The sequence below is a fragment of the Triturus cristatus genome, chromosome 6, assembly GCF_964204655.1.
Source record: "Triturus cristatus chromosome 6, aTriCri1.1, whole genome shotgun sequence".
Taxonomy (NCBI): Eukaryota; Metazoa; Chordata; class Amphibia; order Caudata; family Salamandridae; genus Triturus; species Triturus cristatus.
Genome location: NC_140589.1, coordinates 156504371 through 156526230, shown reverse-complemented (window position 1 = coordinate 156526230; position 21860 = coordinate 156504371). Strand labels below are relative to the sequence as shown.

At 42.3% G+C, this 21860-nt stretch overlaps 1 protein-coding gene across 2 annotated transcripts in view; it reads left to right on the top strand.

Annotated features, from left to right (window-relative positions):
* Window positions 1-21860, top strand: part of LIN9 (lin-9 DREAM MuvB core complex component) — a 490456-nt gene that overhangs the window by 289199 nt on the left and 179397 nt on the right. For both annotated transcript variants that reach the window (XM_085610417.1, XM_085610416.1), the window contains one exon: window positions 17551-17684. In XM_085610417.1, coding sequence (XP_085466543.1) covers window positions 17551-17684 — 134 coding nt within the window. The remainder of the gene's footprint in view (window positions 1-17550; window positions 17685-21860) is intronic.

Genomic DNA, 21860 nt, shown 5'->3' with positions numbered 1-21860 from the left:
CTCTGATGATGTGCCTGAAAATAGCTCAGGCTACCACTTTCAGTCCAATTTTAGTCTAGTGCAGCTGTCCTGAGGTCTTCGCATTAAAGAGTTATGCTATTGTCTTACCATGAAGTCTGCTTTAACGTGGATTCCATAATGTTTAAATGCTCTATCTTGTCCACTTTGTCTAACATGAGCCTCCATTACTTCCCATCGTGTTCTGAGAAGTAGGCATCAGAGGTTAGTGTTTTGTCCCATTTCAATGTAAAACCTGAGGCACCAGGGCCTTCTCCATTTTGTGTCCATCTTTTTGGGATTCATTACACAAGATTTCAGCCCTGTGTTCAATCTATCATGTTCTAAAAAGTCTATGAAAACTCACCTACTTTAGGCCATGTATGTATGCTTTATTTGTATATTGTGAACCTGACTGAAAGGCATCTGGCTCTCTACAGCGTCCAAGTCAGTGATGCAATATATGAGTGACTGAAGGCCAGTCACTTTCAGAGTGTGAAAGTTAACTGTTAAGTCATTTGGAGCGTGTCTCAATTTTGATCACAACTAACTGTATTCTAGCTGTGATAGAAATGTCCCCATTCATTAATTCAGAAGTCCTCTCAAGTAGGAGAAAGACGTTTGAGCAGGAGTTGATAAGAGTCCATTGGAATGAAAAATGTTAGTGAATCTGTTGGTGTGTAATTTTAATCATAGTGTATGAAACAAATGTACTCCAGTGTTTACAAAAAGTGCTAGACTGTTTCGACTGACTAATTTTCCATGCGCTATGCACCCTGAAGGGCCCTTCGTGGTGATGGTCAAACATTGTTAGACATAAAACACTGGTGAGACACCAGGCCAGACACATTACTAAAATGCACAGTCTGTATGAATATCCTGCGTTTATGCTATTTTCTATCTCTTTGTCAGTTTGAGGCGGAGTGTTCTAGAGTTTAGCTCCCTACAGATGCACTTCCTGTCCTCCAGACTTCACGTTTAAACTTTGGCAGCGAACGTTATGTTCTGTTATATGGTCTTTCACCAGCTGTAAGTAGTTGGCCAGTGTTCTAGCATTTAGAGCTCCTCCTTTGATTCCCTCTCCATAGGCAAAGTGTAGTGGGCCTAGAAGACTCCCTGCTATTTGAGTTAGTTTGTGTTGGTATATTATTGTTTTCCTTTAGTGTATTTGATGACAATAATTCTCCCGCATTCCTTCCGCATCATTAGTTGAGAAGTAATTCACTTAAACAGTGTAGTTACTTGAATTCACAAATGTATCCCTGTTCTTTCCTGAAGTATAAGAATCTGCCTTTTTTTAAAGTCAGTTCGGAAGGAGGGTAGACAAGCCCTGGGAGTGGTGGACGTACTGAAAATAGATGCACACAGATCACCAAACCCCCCCCCCCCTCCCCCCCCACTCCGTTGGCAATCGCATTTATTTATTTGTATTACCATTGAAAAACACATTAATGCAGTATTATAGAATTTAAAGATAATATTGTTTATTGAGGTATATTGATAGTGAGATCCAACATTGATCAAAATATGCTTGGTATAAAAGTGAGCAAACTGATTCTCCATGTGGTTATAATTATAACTAATTGTATTGTAGAATGCATGTTAAAAAGTGAATAGTATGTGAAGTCAGATCCACTGGAGTAAAGTGAATCTCCTGGGTGATTTATTTTATATTTATTTTGTGAATGAGTATACTTGCAAAAATCATGGTATTAACTTATTGACGGGACAAAAAGTGTTGCAGGGATTCTGCTCAGGAACATAACTATGCTTATGCCCATAGAACCTCAGTAGTCAGGGACTGAGTCATCTCAGTACCATGAGCAAGTTCGAATAGAATAGCTAGAGTGTCTCGCTATTAAAATATATATATTTTTTTTTATTGATTTTACTAATATCTTCAATTAACAAAATATTCAATACAGCTGTATGTTCACTATGGCTGGGCACAGTGCAACACTGCAGTGACAATATGCAATGTATAGTTCATATTACAATTGAATCGGTCATCACAGCGAGATTCCAACAAGTATTTAGTGGATACATTTGAGAGCCAATGATAATAATGAATATGGATAATATGCACAAACTCGCCCCCCCTCGTATGCTTATGCAATCAACCCATGTGATGTCATTCTATGTGTCAGGGATATTCCTAAATACACACAGTTTCTCCCTCTGGTTCCCCAGTCTTCTTCCCCACCAAGTACTGCTGGTACAACCCCCAAAAGCCTTTGGGACGATTCTGTGGAGGAAGTAACTCACTATGTATCTGATTGTGTGTTGCAATAGATCATATCTTTAGTTCAGTCATCTATGGTCGGCCTTTATCCCAACACATTGCAACTCTGCATTTAGCAAACAGCAGACATTTCGCGACAAGTCTCCTAACACTTTTATCAATCCTTATGTCATGTCCCAACAAGGCAAGCAATGGATCAGGTTCAAGGGGGAGAACTGTAATCTCATTCAAGATGCAAAAGACCTTAGAGTAATACCAAGCTACGTGCAAGAACCAGCCTTTTGCTCTGGACAGCGGTGACATACCGCTGAATCGGCTAGTCCGTACCGGCAAAGCCTCTCAGGTGTGTAATACACTCTAGTAATGTATTTAAACTGGATTAGTCTGTGTCTACCATTCACAGCAATACTGCCAACTTTTGTCATCTATAACTAAGTCTAGGTCTTTCTGACAGTCCTGGCGAGCCTTCATTAATTCTGGCTTCTTAGATTCTTGTGCAAAGCTATAAATTCTAGTTACCAGCTTAGCAGGAGTGGTAGATTGTATAAAGTATGAAAGTGTCGGCATCTCTGGTGGCTCCTGCATATCCTCACCCAGAAGGTTGTGTAATGCATGTCTGGCTCTGGGGTATTGATATTGGGTGAGAGTCGAGGGTTTGTATCCCATTTCCAAAATGCCTTCCCATTTACGTACGACCCCATCTTGAAAGAAATCGCCCATCTTCGCTATACTTAGTGTCTGCAATGTTCAGGAAATATCTTTCTCTCCCCGTCAGAAACCAGGAACACCATTCTAGCTGGGCCAGTGGGGAGTACAACAAAGATCCTGCCTGTCTCTCCAGTAGGTTTTGCCACGCATGTACTGTTGAGATTAAAGAATCAAGGATACTATGCTGTCTAACTGGAGCACTAAAAAGCACCTGGGAAAGAGTATCCGGCTCAGCAGCATCTCTCTCAATATGCAGATGTGGTCATTCCTGTGGGCCATGTATCCAAGAATGTGCAATTCAGCACTGCGCCACTCTATAATACAGCCCGAGATCCGTGCATTTAGGCTGCCCATAGTGTATGGCAAGGTAAGAGTACACCATTTAACCCTCAGCAGCTTACCAGATCAGGCCAATTTAATCATCCGTGAACGGAGAGTGTCAAATATGTGGCGCAGAAGTAGCATTGGGATATTCTGAAAGAGGAACAAAAATCTGGAGAGACCAATCATCTTCATTAGTGAGATGTGTCAGATCAATGAGAGGGGAATTGTGATTCACCGGGCGATATCCTCTTCTAGCTTATGAATTGCTTTCCCATAGTTGTCCGATAGCACTATTCTGGGGTCTGTTCGAGTTTGTGTACCTAAATAACATACACAATCCATAGTCCACTGTTGTGGGAAGTCTAATATCAGTGAAGTCATGGATGGAGTTAGGGGGAAAATGATAGATTTTGCCCAATTAACCCTGAGGCCTGACAGCTGGCCAAAGCGGACAACCTCCGTAAGCACAGGGGTGAGATGCCTATCGGGGTCTCTGACATAAAGCAGCGTGTCATCTGCGTATGTCGAGACAATTAAGCGATAACCAAGAAAGTGCGGTCCCCTATGCCCATGGTACTCCCTCAAGGCACAGGCTAGTGGCTCAGCCACCAATGCATATAGAAGGGGGGGACAGTGGGTACCCATGTTGGGCTCCCCTTGATCATAATAGGGGAGGTGACAACGTTGCCCAGTCTTATCCTAGCCATAGGGGCTGTGTATGAAACTGTGACTAACCGGAGAAACACCTCACCAACCCCAATACGGAGAAGCACTGCCTTCATAAAAGTCCACTCTACAAAGTCAAACGCCTTTTCGGCATCTAAAAGACTGCTGCAGCTCTGACATCCGGGTCTGCCCTTTGGATGGTCTCAAAGACCATTCCAAGATTGTAAGTTATACTCTGGCCCGGAACAAAGCCGGCCTGCTCCGGGCAGAGCACCATTAGGACCAAGGGAGCAAGTCGGGTAACTAATATTTAGCGAAAAGCTTGGTATCTACATTCAATGTGGATAAGGGTCTTTAGGAAGAGCAACTTTCTTGAGGTTTAACTGGTTTCAGGAGGGTTACAATTAATGCTTCTCTCATGGATAGGGGCATCTCATTGGCCTCAACCATTTTCTCGTATAGAGTGACTAGGTGAGGTATTAGCAATTCCTCCAAGGCTTTATAAAAGGCCACAGTGAGGCCGTCTAAGCAAGGTGCACCTCCCACCCGCTTTGCCTTAAGTGCTGTGCGAATCTCTCTAGGATCAAGGTGGGCCATAAGGTGCTCCCTGTAGCTAGAGCCTCTCACTTGCCCTTCTATTCATAACCAGAGGAACAAGTAAATGGACACCCCAGAACACAACACTCCCGACCCTCTCAGGAATCGTGATGACAGGACACTCCCTTTTGCTCCCACACTCTTACTTGTGCACAATAAGATATGAAAGAGACACAAAAGAAGTTAAGTGTGAAATGTTTATTAAACTATTGTGCTCTGAAGTGCAGTATATTTGCCACAATTCGAAAACAACTGCCCAGCAAAAATACCATCAGCATTATCACAACATGCCTAGCTATCTGGCACAGAAATTGGTGCCTTCATGTGGCAACAGATTCTCCAGAAGTACCAGCAAACTTTTACTGAAACCACAAAGATTCTTCAAGAAGAAAACATACAACCGAGCCTTCTCAAGGATGGCGCCCAGGATCTGGAATGCACTGCCCCCAGAAACGAGACAGTCCATCTATTGCATCTTTCAACAAGCATTTGCAATGCAATAGGTCTCGCATTTACGTGCGTTTAAGCCAGTGGCATTGTAAATAACAATGCCTTTTATTTAGGTTTTAACAACGGAAACAAAAATAAAAGGCATTGTCATTTACAATGTCAGTAGCTCAAACTCAAGTAAATGCGAGACCTATTGCATTGCAAATGCTTGTTTGTAATTCTGAAGAGTGCTGGAAACTGAGATTTTAATGGCATCAAAACAAATCAAGACACTTGGTGATGGAAAAATGATAAATATTCACAGAAACCCGATTTCCACACATCATTGGTGTGCTATTCAGTTTTATAAGTAAACTGTATGTCTGTGCAAATTTAGTGGGCATTTCATTTGAAAATGTGCGGTCTCTAAATGACAATGTGCTACCACATGATGCTCTAGTTACATTAAAAAAACACCTGCCTCATGTCCATTAAGGTAGGTGGTTCACAAGTTGTTCTAAAACTGGGCTGTGGTTCTAAAAAATTTGAAAAGCAAAGCACAAGAGGCATATTGTGCGAGGCCATAAGGCCCCTTCCTGCCTCAACAATGGTAAAAAACAGCTTTCTCTGGCCAGAGCTATCTATATGATTTATGCTATGCTGTTCCTGTGTAGAAGCTATAAACTAAATAGTGTTTCTGAAATCATAACACAAGCACAGGACTTCACAAAATTCAGTCACACTTCCTATTCATCTGTATTCACTTACATTGTTAGCAAGAGACCAAAGACTTGCCTGTTATAATGCACAGATCTTAACCTTGAAGCCTTACACCTCCCTTTTGTAGGCACTCCAAGACACTGCCCTGTTTAAATTACTGATCACTTTCAATGTTCTGCTCCTACCTCTATGGCTTCTCTGAGGCAACAACTTGTCTCCCGCTTCTAACTCCTCCAAGCACCTACGCTGAGAAACGGCACCGTGGCTGGAGCGCCTTAGAGAATCAAAAATACACAAAGGGTGAAACCTGTGATGTACAAAATACCTTAAGTGAGGGCCACTATTCTCTTCAGAAAAGTAACGGAGCATGGAATTTAAAAGGTAATAAACAGTGATTTCTCAAGTTATACTGTACTAAGGTAATAACATGGAATTTAACCTTGCAACCGAATTTAATTAATGCATTTCTTAGTATATAGCCTTCAGATTACATGTTTTCTTGATCCATACTTATTTTTAATACCATTTTCAAGTTTCCCAAACCAAACAATATTGAAAGCCTAACAACGAAGTCACTGGCCGATTGTGAGGATGCGCTCAGACCAGTGCCTTACAAACTTTAGAACCACAGCCCACTTTTTAGAACAACCAACTTTTGTGACCCACCTATCTTTAATGGCAATGAGGCAATTTTTTTTAATGTAACTAAACATTGTGTGGCAGTACAACATCATTTTTAGACTGCAAATTTTCTATTGAAATAGCCACTAAATTTGTAGACCTAGTTTTACTGATTAAACTATACTGCACACACATGCTAATGTGTGGAAATTGCGTTTCAGTGAATTTTTTAATATTAGTGCATCACCATCACACTGCAGAGTTAGAAAAAAAAAAGTGCTTGATTCTGAAGGCGAACAGTTAATTTAAAGGTATTTAAATTTTGTTGCACTACAAAAAATTACATCATACAGCCTTTCCTTTCACATACGGAAGCAAGAATGTCACATAATTTGCATTACTTTTCTTTCTCAGATTGCAAAGTTAGAGTTTATAAACATCAGTGTGTTAAAAACACAAGTCGCAATCTGTCAGAAGACATCTGGCCTGTCTTTGAAGTGCAGCAAATGTGACGAATTAAACACAGAGTTTAAAGGCATCTTTATTTATTTAGTTTACGTAGTGGGTCGCGACACTGCTCGTCATACTAGCAAATAGCCCCAAAGAATTCTGGATAATGTAGTGGCAGCGGTGAGTACGCCTATGCCACGAGTATGTGAAATAATGCCATCCCTGGACACGTGTTTCGAGGTAATTGCCTCTCGTCAGCAGGGAGCAGGTAAGTATGCGGGGTGCCAAGTAGACTGCCAAAATATATAGGTAAAGTACCTTTCAAGGCGCGCAGGTGCAGACACCAGGCTCGTCAGCCCAAAGTCGCTCGAAAGAGCTTTAAATAGTTTACGTAGTGGGTCGCGACACTGCTCGTCATACTAGCAAATAGCCCCAAAGAATTCTGGATAATGTAGTGGCAGCGGTGAGTACGCCTATGCCACGAGTATGTGTCGCGACCCATTTACGTAAATTACTAATAGCTCATTCGAGCGACTTTGGCTGACGAGCCCGGTGTCTGCACCTGCGCGCCTTGGAAGGTATTTTACCTATATATATGGCAGTCATCGGCACCCCGCATACCTACCTGCTCCCTGCTGACGAGAGGCAATTACCTCGAAACACGTGTCCAGGGATGGCATTATATTTCTATATACTCGTGGCGTAGGCGTACTCACCGTAGCCACTACACTATCCAGAATCCTTTGGGGTTATTTGCAGCATGACGAGCAGTGTCGCGACCCATTTACGTAAATTATCTTTATTTATTTCTTTGACTTTCACTACCTACCAAAAAGGCGAGTAGCAACTCCGTTTGGAAAACACTGACTTAGACGCTTGGACACATCATACACGGAGCTACTAAGTTTAATGACTCAATTGTGGCAGACATTTTACATCAGCACAAAATGGCTATGGTAAAGAAAAATGTAAGTTGTCATTTTCTTCCCTAAGTGGCATCTCCCACCTTACTTGTCTCTTTCAACATCATTAGGAAGAAGATGCCACCACGTTACTGAATCGGATCACAGTAACATTTGCCTTTTAAAGTTCTCCTCTTGAAGAAAACAGAACGTGAATTCCTCCAATCTTTATTCGCTCTACTACTCTTTACTATCACTACAATGAGTCGAACGCATTTCTTGCAAAGCATATATATGCAATAGAACCTGAAGGCTAGGCCGAGAGTCCCTGTGAATTTATAAAGCAAGTGTATGTAAACTTTAATTGGCTTCTGGCATAGGTTTGAAACACACGTGGCAACTTAACCGCCCTCTGCCTTTACGTGCACTTCAAAAACCGTTTAAAGGGGTGGCTCTGCCGGAGACTCGCAGGCTATATTTTCCCTAGGAAGTATTTTTTTAGTTTGCAAACCTCTTTAAAACTCTGATTTTTTTTTTTTTTTTTATTTTTCTTTATTTACGTGCAGGCTTCAGTCCCCAACAAGCTTTCATTAAGTAGTTACAAAAAGTCACTGAATGTCGAAAATACCCTTTAAAGAAGGATCACAGTTATATCCTAAACCAATATGTTTTGGTAAGTGCCCAAAGACCATACTAGAACACTTCGCCGGAGATTGAACAAAGGGGACTTAAGAGAAGACAGAACTGAAGTTGTAAAAGGAGGTAGCAGATCGAATCCCAGAATCTCTGGGTCGATTCCTGTAGTACTGAAGGTGGACATAATAATAAAACACACTTGCAGCATGTGGTGGGAGAAATGCAACTGATGCACAATTTTCATTGAAAACATCCAGAAGTACCAGGCACTCGCCTTTCTAAATAATCTATTTCCCATATCTTGACACAACAGAATTATCAGGATTAAAAACGTGACAGTGTTAATGGTCTCCAAATACCTTAGCTTCTCAATTTATAGGACAGTAAAGGGTTTATTTAACAATGATCGATTTGATGGTTACAGTATACGGGGGTGATGACAAAGGAATAGATGGCCAGAATCTTGTAGAAACAAAGTAAACATTTAAGCTAGCAATCCTATTACAGGGCTTTTCGATTACTGGAGTTTCACTTTAAGATATACGAACAAACATAAAAACATGAAAACGAAAGACTTTATAAAATGTTTAAGCCCTTGACGCATGCAAATGCGGAAAGTGCCAGGCGAGTAGCAATTCTGAGCCAAAGATTTGAAAATGTTGGGCTCGTATAAGCGTGTAGAAATGGTGAAGATATGCAGACAATGAGCACAGTCATAATCCGATAACAGAGCGATTTGAGGGATTGAAAGTGCGGGAAGCCAACATTCTGCAGTTGAAGGAACAGATGTTGACGGGAATGATATATTGCAGCACAGTAAGGACTGGGACAGAAACGATCAGGGTAGGAGGCGGTGAGCCGACTGATCTTTAGAAACACTTTTGTGGGACTGTTGAAGCGAGTGACAAGAGAAAGTTCAGGGGTGTTCTGCATCGCATGCGAAGCGTGATCGATCAGCTTGAGGAAAGTACTGAAAGGCTCTGACAAGTTGAATGTGTTCACTTCCCACTGAGGGTTTCAAAGTCTAGAAACATTGAGTGGACACGTCAGAAAGGTAACAAACGTGTGCGGTGCGCGCTAGAGCGCGACGGCAAAAGTAGGCTGGCGAGTGGTGTGCGGGGCGCTGAAAGCTGGCGGCTGCGCGCGTGAATCGCAAGCGCTATGCAGTGTGGCAGCACTTTTAAAAGCCCTAACTAAATGTCTCGCAGCGCATGCGCTGGCTCAGGCGATACCTAAAAAGGAAGTTAAATCTCTTCTCATGGATAAATTCACTTGAGCCATGTTCATAAGTGCTATACGATTCCTGATTTGTATGGAACATGATGTTATGTACAATTTGCCTGTTTGTTTCCTATATTCGCCCTGTAAAGCGCTCTGATACCCGCAAGAGTCTTGCTCGCGCTATATAAAATCTTCAAAATAAAATAAATTAAAAAAAATTGTGAACAAATCATATGTTATAAAAAGCCCTGTCATATTACAAGACAGAATGGCCTATCACCCTCCCCTTCTACAGAAGCAGACTGATTATACAGCAAAGATCTCTGGGTTTAGCAGCGGACCCCATGCCTTAGCATATGCAGATGAATTTATTAATCTCAGATACAGCCGTGATCTTCTCTCTGTGTGTCACATTGATGTGCATACCTATATGACTATGTTCACATGTTCAACAGCTGCATTTTTGTGTTGTCTAGGTGCGAGTGCCTGACCATAACAAAATAACAAGGGACATAGTTGTTTGACCTTCTCTGTTGTTCAGACTAAATCCCAGTAAAGAACGAGAAAACGACTGCAGGTTCTGTGTGAAAATATAATGCGGCACAGAATAAAACGTGATTATGTAGTAACGTGTGCAAAGCTAATGCGGCCTGTGTCGTGCACAGTGAAGCTAAAATAGGGAAAACTACAATAGGCCCTGTATAAAACACTTGACAAAAGTGTAGATTGTTATAATTTTGTCATAGAAATCAATTGTCCTCAGCTATTTAATCTAGTTTTTGTTCACCTTCACAGAATTGATGCTTGGAGTGGAAGTGAGTAATTGGATTTGGCCTGGTGAAATGAGATATGCTTGCAAAATACGTGTTGGCATAAGTTCACTTGAAGAATGGATCATTAATACATTACACTTGAGCTGACGTCAGACATTTAGGACATCTCATTTTGATAGTGTTCCCAAGTATACTATATGTTGAAAAATGATGTGAATGACAGCAACTCTCCGCAACAAAGAGCATACAGACAAATCCACACTAAGTTGCCACCGGTCTTCACTACTGACGGGGGCTGAAGGGGTGGTTGCTCTACATGTACTTCTGTGGATGCAGAAATGGAATGCCACAGCCAACCAGACAGTCCGCAGTTTTTTGAAAATGTGGGAATTACTTCAGTTCTGAATGATCTTCTTTTTGTTGCTGGCCAGAGTTTGTGGAATTCCTGCACTTCTGGCCGCACCTGAACCATTTTGAATTAGCGCAAGTGGCATATTTGTTTACCTTTATTGAAGCTCCCACTGTCAGGGGAGATGGCCCAACACAGGAAATGGGTGACTCATCATTCCAGATATACCCTAAGACCTTCCTTAGTCAATGCACATGTGAAAAGTCATCCTTTGCTTTAGTCTCTGAAAGGAAGACCAGGGACCCCAGTTAGGGAGACTGAAAATAACTTTTATGATGAGCAGTTGGTAGGTACATGAACTGTTGTGCAGAAAATATGCAATGGCAAGACAGCTCAGCTTACCAAAGTCATGGTGAGGAGTTTAGTTCCAACTAAGGCTAACACCTACAAACTGTAGGCTTGGTTTGAAACCTGTAGTAGTTTGAAGTCCCTGCCTCTTACCACCCCTCAATCATTACCTCACAACATCCAGTCTCTCCAGAGCTGCTATTGAATGTTAAACACACCAGTTCCTACAGGGGTATTGAAAGTAATCTTCCTGGATGCAAATCAGAGTTTCAATTGTAGGTTATTTGCTGTTGTTAAAAGACTTTAAAAGCCTGGATTGTATTCTGGCCTCCTCTCTTCAAAAACATGCAGTCTAAGAAAATGTCTAAGATGGTAACTTTAAGTAGACCCTTGTACTTTCTTTCAGCTGGAGATTAGGTTTGGGCTTCTGAGAGGCTTATTTGAAATTCCCTTTGGTTTTGAATAGTTCAGATTGGCATTTACAAATAAATTCATACAACTTACTACAAATCTTCCGAATTCTTTTGTTATGTTATGCTATGTTATGTCAATAAAATTTATTGAGCGCACGAATACCCGGAGGTGTCTTGGCGCGTAAGACATTGGTGAGCCCTAGATGAAAGCAGCTAGTTCTGGAAAACCCATGTTTTTAGGTCCTTTCAGAAAGTGGTGAGTGAGCCGGCACTTCTGATAGCAAGCGGTATCTTGTTTCATAATGTTGCTTTGCCGTATGAGATACTACGGCCTACCCAACATAAGGTTCGGGTCCTTGGGACCCTCATGAGTCTGGCGGCTGAAGAGCGCAGTTGTCTGGTTGGGCACCACCAAGAGAAATGTTTTTTGAGAAACATAGGTCCGGTGTTGTTCAAGGCCTTATAAGCTAAACATAGCACCTTAAACTTAATGCGCTGCGCCACCAGGAGCCAGTGAAGTCTTCGAAGTTCCTTGGTCACAGACTCATATTTAGGGACATTGATTAGAAGTTTTGCAGATGCGTTTTGAATCATCTGAAGCTTTTTTTGGTTTTGCTTCTGGATATTTAGATAGTCAGTTGCAGTAGTCTAACTTTGACTGCACGACTGTAGTCATTACCGTCCTTTTGAAATCGTCTGGAACGCAAGGTAGAATCTTCTTTAATTTCTTGATCAGAAAATGGGAGGTAGATACGATGGCATTGGTCTGCTGGGATAAAGTGAGTTTATTATCAATCAGCACCCCCAGGTTTTTTGCCTTCTGGACTGGTTTTGGCAGGTTCCCCATATCCGCTGGCCACCAGAGGTCATCCCATCTGGGTTCGAAGATCCCCAAAGATTACCACTTCGGTTTTCCCGGAATTTAGCCTAAGACAGTGGTTACCCATCCATCTATTTATTTCCACCATGCAGTTTCGAAACAGCATTTATGTGAGGCTTGATCTTTATACGCAGCCACCACCATCTTTGTGTCATCGGCATATGAAGTAAGACTAAAGCCGAAGTCTTGGACCAATGGGGCAAGTTCAGAAACATAAACGTTAAAAAGTGCTGGGCTAAGTGACGAGCCCTGTGGGACCCCACATGGAAGGACATAAGGTGTAGATTTAGACTGGCCCAGTGCCACCGTTTGTCTCCTATCCTTTAGAAAAGAAGACCGCAGGGCTAGTGCCAGGCCCTTGACCCCCAGCGTTTCCAGCCGCTGTAGCAGTAGGTTATCATCCACGGTATCGAACGCAGCCGAAAGGTCAAGGAGGATGAGGGCGGCAGCGCCCCCTTTATCCATCACCTCCCTGATCTCTTCGGTGGCCTTAATTAGTGCTGTTTCTGTGCTGTATTCTGGGCGGAAACCAAATTGGAAGGGATCGAGTAATTAATTAATTTTCTTGTATGCACTGGGATAGATGCTTGTTCATAATTTTCTCCACTATTTTTGCCGAGAGTTGTAATCTAAATATTGGGCGATAATTATTGGGGTCAGAGTCGTCTAGATTGTTTTTTTTAATCAGAGGCAGTATTGATGCATCTTTCCACATGGTTGGAAAGGTACCAGATGTGAACATATTATTAAAGATATCTGTAAGTTAGGGGCTCACATCCTTCGCTATCTCTTTCAAAAAAGCGGGAGGACAAGTATCTAGAGGGGACCTAGATTTGGTTTCTTTGATGTGTTTTTCCACTAGTTCCAAATTAATCCGTGAGAAACCGTGAAAACTCATTTAATGTACTGCAAAAGCAGTTGCATTCTCTAAACCTCCCCAGTTATCATCTGCTTGGAAAATGTTTGTACACTCCACTCTTTGCTTTTAATTTGTATAATTAGCTGATGCATCTACATGGGTAGAGAGGAAAAGTATTATCAGAAGCCACTTCCAAGTGAATAGAGGGTAGTGGCTTGGCCCTCCAGATTCCTCGGTGCTTTCTTCAGTTCCTGTATCTTTCATTTTTTCCCCCCTCCCTCCTTGACCTTGGCAGTGCTCCGGGCTGGGAATATTGTATTTTTTCAGCCCTGATAATCAGATTTTTATTTTTTGTTTGTACCATTATGGCCTTTAAAACCCTTTCCATTCCACCGGGTTGTTTTCCTTGAGGGGTTTGTGGCCTGGCACTGTACAGGCATTTCAACACTAGGGGATGTTCTGCAGAGGGTGTGGGGGATGGTGGGGGGGAGAGGTACGATTAAGGCCTTTCAAGATCTCCCGGAGGACTATACTATGCATCGGATGCAGTTCTTTAGGTACCTGCAACTGTGTCAGGACTCCTCCCTCTTGTGCGCCCTGTAGGAGTTTTTCCTGAGTTTTCCCAGATGGAAGGCAACATTTTCCCCACCAATCTTAAAAAGCATAAACTATCAAAAATTTACAAAATGCTCATGCGCAATGTTTTAAATACAATGGCGGGGGTGCGACGAGCATGGGAGAGCAATCTGGGTGACTTATAAGATGAAGATTGGAGAGAGGCGGTGGAGGCACCCAGGGAAGCAATGATAGCTGCCCAATTTAGGATGATCCAACTAAAAATTCCCGATGGAGTGTATCTCCCTAGGTCTAGACTATGTTGCATGGGCCTGATCCCTGCCGGGAACTGTCTGAGATGTGATAACTCAAGGGGAGATTTACCTCACGCTTTCTTGCTACATTCCCGGGGATTACCCAGTTCTGGAGTGGAAGTGCTTGGCCACCTTGAAGAGTTGATTGGCTGGAAGATCCCCTGAGACCCCAAACATATTTTACTGCATATAACTGATAATTTGGGTGGTTCCCGCTACCAGAAGGTACTTCTTTTGGCTGGTATCCTAGTTGCTAAGGGAGACTGCCTGGGCGTGGAAGGAGAAAGAGGCACCACTAGTGACCATATGGGCCAAGGGCATGGACCACTGTATGGGCTTGGAATTACCAATATACTTGTCGAGTGGTTGCCCCCAGAAACATAAGATTTTGAGGGACTGGGCGGAGCATAGAGGGATACATTTAGCGCCATGTTAGTTAAAGCCCTGGGAGGATGGGTGGGTTTAAGGGGAGGGGGGAGTTGGAGGGCCAGTATCCCAAAGTGACATGCACTTGAATGTTTTTCTTTCTTTCGGTACAGTCTGTATAAATGCAATATTTGCGGAGCTCTTTGTATTGGTGTTGCGCTCACTGTGACTGAACTGTAAAATCAATAAAAAAGTTTAACTACAAAAAACCTTTCCCACATGCCTTTTGCCGAAGCACTGCCAAGGTGGAATTCTGCCCCCCTTGCCCCAGATTTAAAATTCTCTTTTGTAAGTCCTACTGCTTTTTTAAGATTTATTGGACTTCCAACGGTATCTGGATTCACCTACTGTTGTAGAAAGTTCTTGGTCATTTTTTAGCGGTTCAGAGTCTCTGCAAACACTAGCCAGCCCAAACTTCTCAGATTGTTTGAGCGCCTCATATTTTGGAGGTGTTCTACTTGTTCCCTTCATTTGTATGATGTATAAGACTGCACAACTCTGGACCTGTATACTCCTCTTTCAGGGGGATCCTCATTACTAGTCATAAGCACTGAATCATCCATCCTACACTTGGAGATCCTGGAGCACTTTGAAAATTATACATCTATGTATATCTAACTTTGTACAACTGTGAAGATATGTTTGCAGCCTAAAGAAAGGCTAAATATGGCCAAATTGTGTTTCGTTTTCATTTTTTTTAAAGAAGCAAATTAAATACAAATTAGTCACGGATAGAAATGTGACCATAGAAAATCTTTCACAAAACCTTTTTTTTTTTTTTTTTTTTTAAGTGAAAGGGAATGAGTGAATTTGTTTGCCAATAGGCATGCAAAGTATAGGAGATAAAAACTGCACTGTACATTTAAGAACATCACAATTCAACCTACATCCCATCACACCCCACAGGTGACGACTAGGTCAGGTAATGTTTTACAGAAAGAGGTTCCTGGGTGACTAATTGTTGAAAACTATTATACTTCTTGTCCAAGGAGGTGGGAGGGTTGTTTTGGACTTTGATGAGGATACCCCTGGTAGAGAACTACGTTTGCAGGTGAGTAACTTTTCCTTCTCACTTTACACTCGTCCAACTGTTGCAGTTCAGTCTGTGAATTAAAATTTTTACTTTATGCTCACCCCGCCTTCTTTTTGAAGTCTTTTATCCATATTTCCAATTTCTCTATTTTAGCTTCAAAAGCAACAGCTCTTTATTATTCCATTTTATCAAATCTGCTGTGCACTGTGTCCATTGATCGAATTATGTCTCTCTTCTCAACATACCCTTAGCCCTGCCCTTCTCTTCATATGGACCCCCCATGGGCATATATTTTTAATGTGCAGATCTAGACACTTTTTACTTTTTTAGTTTGCCTTATACCATGGCTAGGAGGGCACTGCTGATACTTGTGAGTCTGACCGTTGCTACAGTGGGTCTGACTGCTGTCTTACCTAATTTGTGGCTGAAGTTGTAGGATGACCAATGGATGACAAAATGGTTTTGTAGTTAAGGGTGTATGCTTCCTATAACCTCTCAATCCAGTCCTGAGAATTCACTTCCAAAGTGTCGTCTTGTGGGATCACCCATTGAAGTTGTCCTGTTGGGTGAAACACCAGTGGATGTGCTCCTATCGTGAGTAGGAAGACTGCCTCCAGATGTTGAACCCACACACCGGTGTACAGCCTCTACCCAGGCATAGTCCCCCAGCTGTCTCAGTGGTAGCCAATCTTCTTAGTTTGCTGCTTTTGTCATCCCACCTCTGTTTTTGCTTCAAAGACTGTGCCCTCTCTCTAGCATTGACTGTGTTCTTCGGTCAGCAAAACTGGTTTATGTCGTCTTTTACTCCATTCAGCTCAGTGGAGGCAGCTCATCCTGGGCCCCTATGTTTCCTGTTATCTGCTCTCTAGCAAGGGGTGAAATCTCTATTGCTGGGCATTTTGGGCCAGGCAGACTCAGGCTTGTTCCGTGAACTCCAGAATAAGTGTCAGTCTCGCAGCCAACCCTGCCAGGCACACTGGTGCCCCATTAAGTACTCTACCAGAATATCATAACCAAAATATTGTCTGAGAGGAATAGTGTGTCCAAAATATTGTTTATAAAAATATTGCCCCATTAGAGTTAATATTAGAAAGTCTACATCCAATAAAATATTTTTGTAGGGCACAATATTTCAGACAATATGTTTGCTAATGATATTCTGACATCTAACCACCCACTTCTGGCATGCTTATTGCAAATTCTTCAGGTTAGCTGCAGGGTCTATATCCGTCTGTCTGTCTGTTTTGCAACTTTCAAGGTTTACGTTCTTTGAATTGCTTCCCTTTGCTATGTTGTGAATCCTTGATACGAAGTGCTATGCAAAATCTAAAACTCCAAGCAGCTTCAGTATTTTAGTTCTTTAGCTGGTCATTCAGATATAAATGTCGGTCTGTCCCGGAATGTCATCTTCAGTGATCTTATGTGATTGATCCCCTCTTTTCTTTGGTGTTTGAATGAAATATTGCAGCAAGACCTCAGTGATCAGATGAAACTTGCTTCCTGCAGCATATGGGTAGTATCCGTAAGTTTAGGTTGCTTTACAGATCAAATAGTCTTCCACAAGGCTAAACGTAGTCTGTGATTGAGTGTTCATGGTCCTCCATTGCTTCGACTTTGCTGTAGTACACAGGCTGTCTAATGTGCTTCAATTGTTTGCTCTATTTACTTTTGAGTTGAACTGCATCACAAAATAATCGAATTAAAGGGTGTGGTCTAGCTGCAATTGCTTTACTATAAGCCTATTCGACTTGCACGTAGGAGCCTAATGTAAGGATCTTGGACTTGTGGATATTCATGATTGTCTATACAAATGTGGATACGTTGTTTTCTATTTATGAAAATATGTGCCTCCTGCAACCCACAGCCAAAACAGGTGAAAGCCACATTTTCATCCTTGTAATCCAGACTGTCTTCAACCATATTGCTACATTCACCATGTCTTTGATGTGGCATTGTTATGGAAAGAGAATAAATAGTGTTGGCATGCAATATACTATGACCATTACTACTGCTTGGAGTTGGCATGCTTGTCCCTCACAGCCATACGAAGTCTGTTTTTCATACCATTATCCCATATTTTTCCCCAGCTCGGTTGCGTGGTCTCCATGATGGCCTATTCACCGGGCAAATAGACGCTGTAGATACCCTAAATTCCACTTATAGAGTAACGTTCGACAGGTCGGGACTTGGAACTCACACAGTGCCTGATTACGAAGTGCTTGTAAGTATTACAGTAAACATTGCTGTGTCAAATGTCATTTACGTGTGGTGAATGCACTGTTAGTTTACTTTAAGTAAGCTTTTTTTAAACAACACATTTTTTTACAGTAATCAGGTGAGATGTTACTTATAGCTACATAAATGGTAGAATTAATCTGTATCCCTCTGGGAGCAGTGAAAAGAGGATTTCTGTCTGACTTAGTAGTAGCTTTATTCCCTTAAGTATGGTTAATTAGTGAAATCCATTTTGCACTCTTTACAGCAACTTTACTTTCTGCCAAATTTGTATTTGAAATGTACTTGATTTGCAAGCAATATTGTTCCACAGGTCAATTGTTCAATGGTAGTCCTACAAAAATCTCAAGTATTAATTGGCAAATCGATGATGAACAAATGCATGAAGTCCCATTTTATCTTTAGTTAATACTAAGCAAATCATATTGTACCTACACAAGTTGCTCATATACAAAAGACAAATATTTTGTGCTAACTCTTGAGCAAAAACTATACAATACATTGACATACGTAACATACCATTCTGTTGACCTCTTGCTTATCTTGAGATTTCACGACAAAGGTGTTAAAACTGATAGTTTTTGTTACAATCAAAACACTGAATGTGAAGTGAGACCAATTATGGTGGGAAAAGAGAAAGAGCGTGTTGTTTCAGCTAATAACCTTGCCTCTGCTTCTATTAGTAACTCACTCACTTACTGAGTGGATCTGTATGGTAGACTCCCAGTGTGTTGTCCCTTTCCTTGTGACTGGGTTAGGATATGCAGCTAATGTTAAGACTCACAGAAACTTGGTTCTCAGCATGGAGGATCAAAATATGCACATCACAGCTGTCTTACTAAGCATTAATTTGTAGTTGCAAAGGACTCTGGCACTACGCAATCCTACCTTTGGTCTCAGATCAATGCCACTTGCGTTCACTAGTTGCAAATCTTACAGGTAAGGAATTCATACTTAGCCAGTGAGACAACATGTCTGTGCTTATCTGAAATGGCTATCCAAACTTGTCATAAGCTTTTCTGAAATAGGCTTTACAGTAAACATGACAAAATCCAACCTGTGACTGCATTTTTCTTCTTGAAAGTGAAGATTGATGCCATAGTCTGAAGGATATCACTGGCAGACCACAGGGTTCAGGGATTTACTGCCATGGCCAGAGAAGTAGTGTTAACATTAGCAGTTACTTACGGGAAGGTGTGGCCACTGGACTTAATGTCATGCATACCAATGATCTCATTATACACGCTGAGAGTGAGCAACGTAGGGAGAAATGTATTTTGAGTTTGTGCACTGGGCAAGAGGCTGGGAAGAACAGGTTGTTGAACTGGTCTCATGAGAGAAACACAAGTGATATATCAATCAGCAGAGCTCGACAGGCTATACATTACTGTGTTAATGTTCTTCCACAGACAACATGGACTTAAAGGGACTGCAGACATGTAGTGCAAACATCACAGCAATGTATGATTATGAGCAAATTACTTGAGCAGAACTTTATTTGCTAATGGTAGCTGGATCAGGAAAACAGTTGCTTTCTTGTTTCATCATTGCGAAACCACATTCTTGGATTGGTTTGTAAACAATGATAATGAGAAATGCCATGTCCCGTATCCAGAATCCTTTAGGACTGTTCAGAGTTGGAGAAATTTCATTCACCAGGAACAGTCCTCTACATGGTAATAGACGTGCACCCCTACCCTGAGTGTCCAACTGTGCTGATGTCTGGATCCATAATGTTGATTTTTGTTGCCAGAGGCAAACACCAATCATGCGTGTGCACCATGACATAGGCCTGTCTCCAGTGCTTAATTTGTAAAAAAAAGTGTCCTCGTCAGAAGGCCACTGCAGCTTGCACCACCCAATGCCTCTGACATTGCAGTCAATGACAGTACCAGCACAATTACTAACCATCACTCTCCTACAGTGTGACAATACAGACTATTCCATGCCCCTAAGCTATAGGAATAGCTTGGGTCACATGCATTTGTCATTTTGTTGGTGTATATTGTAATAATAAACAACTTGTGTTGTGCTCATTTGTAAATTAGGCAAACAGCACCACAATGTGGCAGACTGTCATAAGCGTCTGTTTTGACAATTGGGTGCCAGTGCCGAGCACCGGATACCACTAGCTCAAATTAAGCACTTGCCTGCCTCACTGATTGCAGTTTTGTTGGACTGGGAGGGGCACCCAAAGTGCTACCTTCATAGTGGTGGAAGTCTGCCGCCTTCACCAGGAGTTAAGCAGCATGAGTGGCGTGGTGGCAACATACCATGCAGTCATCAGTGGGAGTGAACATGTCCTTTTTACCCTTTGTCGCTGGAGTGAGGCCTACAAGCTCAGTCATTGTTAATGGTCGGCTGCTGCGTGCTTACCTCACCAGTGGCCTTCATCGGTTTGGTGTGAAGTGCTGCACAGCGCAGAAGTGGTGTATCTGCTTAGGAGGGATACAATACATGTATAATTCAGTACTGAGCAGTGTGTGCATGGTGAATGCATGTGCTGGATGTATGTGTGGCTAGGAGTGGTACAGTACCCGAAGGATGTAGTGTTGTGCAGTGCGTGCAGAATAAATTCATCGGCTGGGTGAATTTGTACCTGTGAGTGGCACAATATACGAAGGGTGCAGTGCGTACCTGTTAAATACATATGCTGTATTTTTTTGTACCTATGAGTGATACAATACTTAAAAGGTACAGTACCAGCAGTGCATGCATGTTAAATGCAAATGCTGGCTATGAGTGGTACAGTCCTAGGGAATACAGTACTGTGCCGTGTGTGTATGCTGTATACATGCTCTGGGAGTATTGTGTGCCTGTGGATGGTACAATACATGGTGGGCCAAAAAAAAATTGCAATCCGCTAAGCAGCCAGACAGGCTTTGTGAGGAGGCGAAATTCTCAAGACTTCTGTCTGTGACGAGGACTGGGGAGGGGCAAGACCTGCTAGTTTCCCTGCTGGGTGATGAAACATGACCCAGGGAGTCCAAGACCACCTGCCTTGGAGCACCAGCGCCTGCCTGCTTGCCTAGACCAGTGTGCCCTGTGAGAAAGAGGAGTGTTGGAGGCAGGAAGATCCAGTGGGGAGCCCTGTGAAGTGGACTTCCTGCACGAGTAAACTCCTGCTGCACCGATTGGGTCATTGCTCGTGTGCTGGACAAAGTAAGCGACCACCGTAACTTGAGCCGTATATGTGCTACGCCGATTGGGTCAGAGAATTTGCGTATTGCCGAGCTGCCGAACCCCGTATGCCAGGAGGGGCCACTTTCATCTAGTAGCACTGCTGCGGTGGAACTCTGTTGACTTTAACTTAATGTCAAAGGGGACTCTTGAGACTTGAACTTAGTGGGGCATACCCTAGATTAGATGTTAACCATAGCGAATGGGGAATAACCACTATTGCTAATGTGAGAAAAGAGTGGGTCAGGGAATCGCCACAGAAACACTAGCCATTACCTCAGGGGGAATTGTGTGATTGTTTGTGAATGTCATATTTTTCCTATGTGTGATAGGTGGTAGAAATAAACGACTTCTCTTTTTTTCATAAGTGTGTATTTGACTGGATAATGATTTATTGCTGCTGCTGCACACACTTTTAATTGTGAGCCCATTTTCACTATCCTGTAGGCTTCACACCCCCTCCCGGGGGAACCTTTGACTGCTCGGACCACATAACTATGAGTGTAGAAGGGATACTTGGCCCATTTACTCAGTAAGCATAGTAAGGCGGGCCCCGGGACATCAGGAGTAAAATGTCTCAGCCCCCACGGTTGGGCCCAGTAACACCTACTTGCCCCATGGCCCCCTGAAATGGGTGCTGAAACAAACCAAACCAGAGACGTTTTCTCAACCCATGCCAGATTTAAAATATCAGCACTTGGCTCACCAGCTAGGCCATATTGCACCATGCTGATTGGAGTATAGTACACTCTGTGGATCTATTTCTACTGTATTATTCTGAACTTGCCATTGGTTGAGGCATCTTTTATTTGCTGACATTTGCTCACTGTACATCTGTTATTTCACGACCCAACTCCTTTTCCCATTTCTCCTTAGTGTGCAGATTTGCTGCACTCATGCTCGTCACAACAGTAATGCATCAGTGTGATTAGCATAGTCTGGTATGGCTTAAAGATAATCAGAGTGAGGAGATTGCATTCAG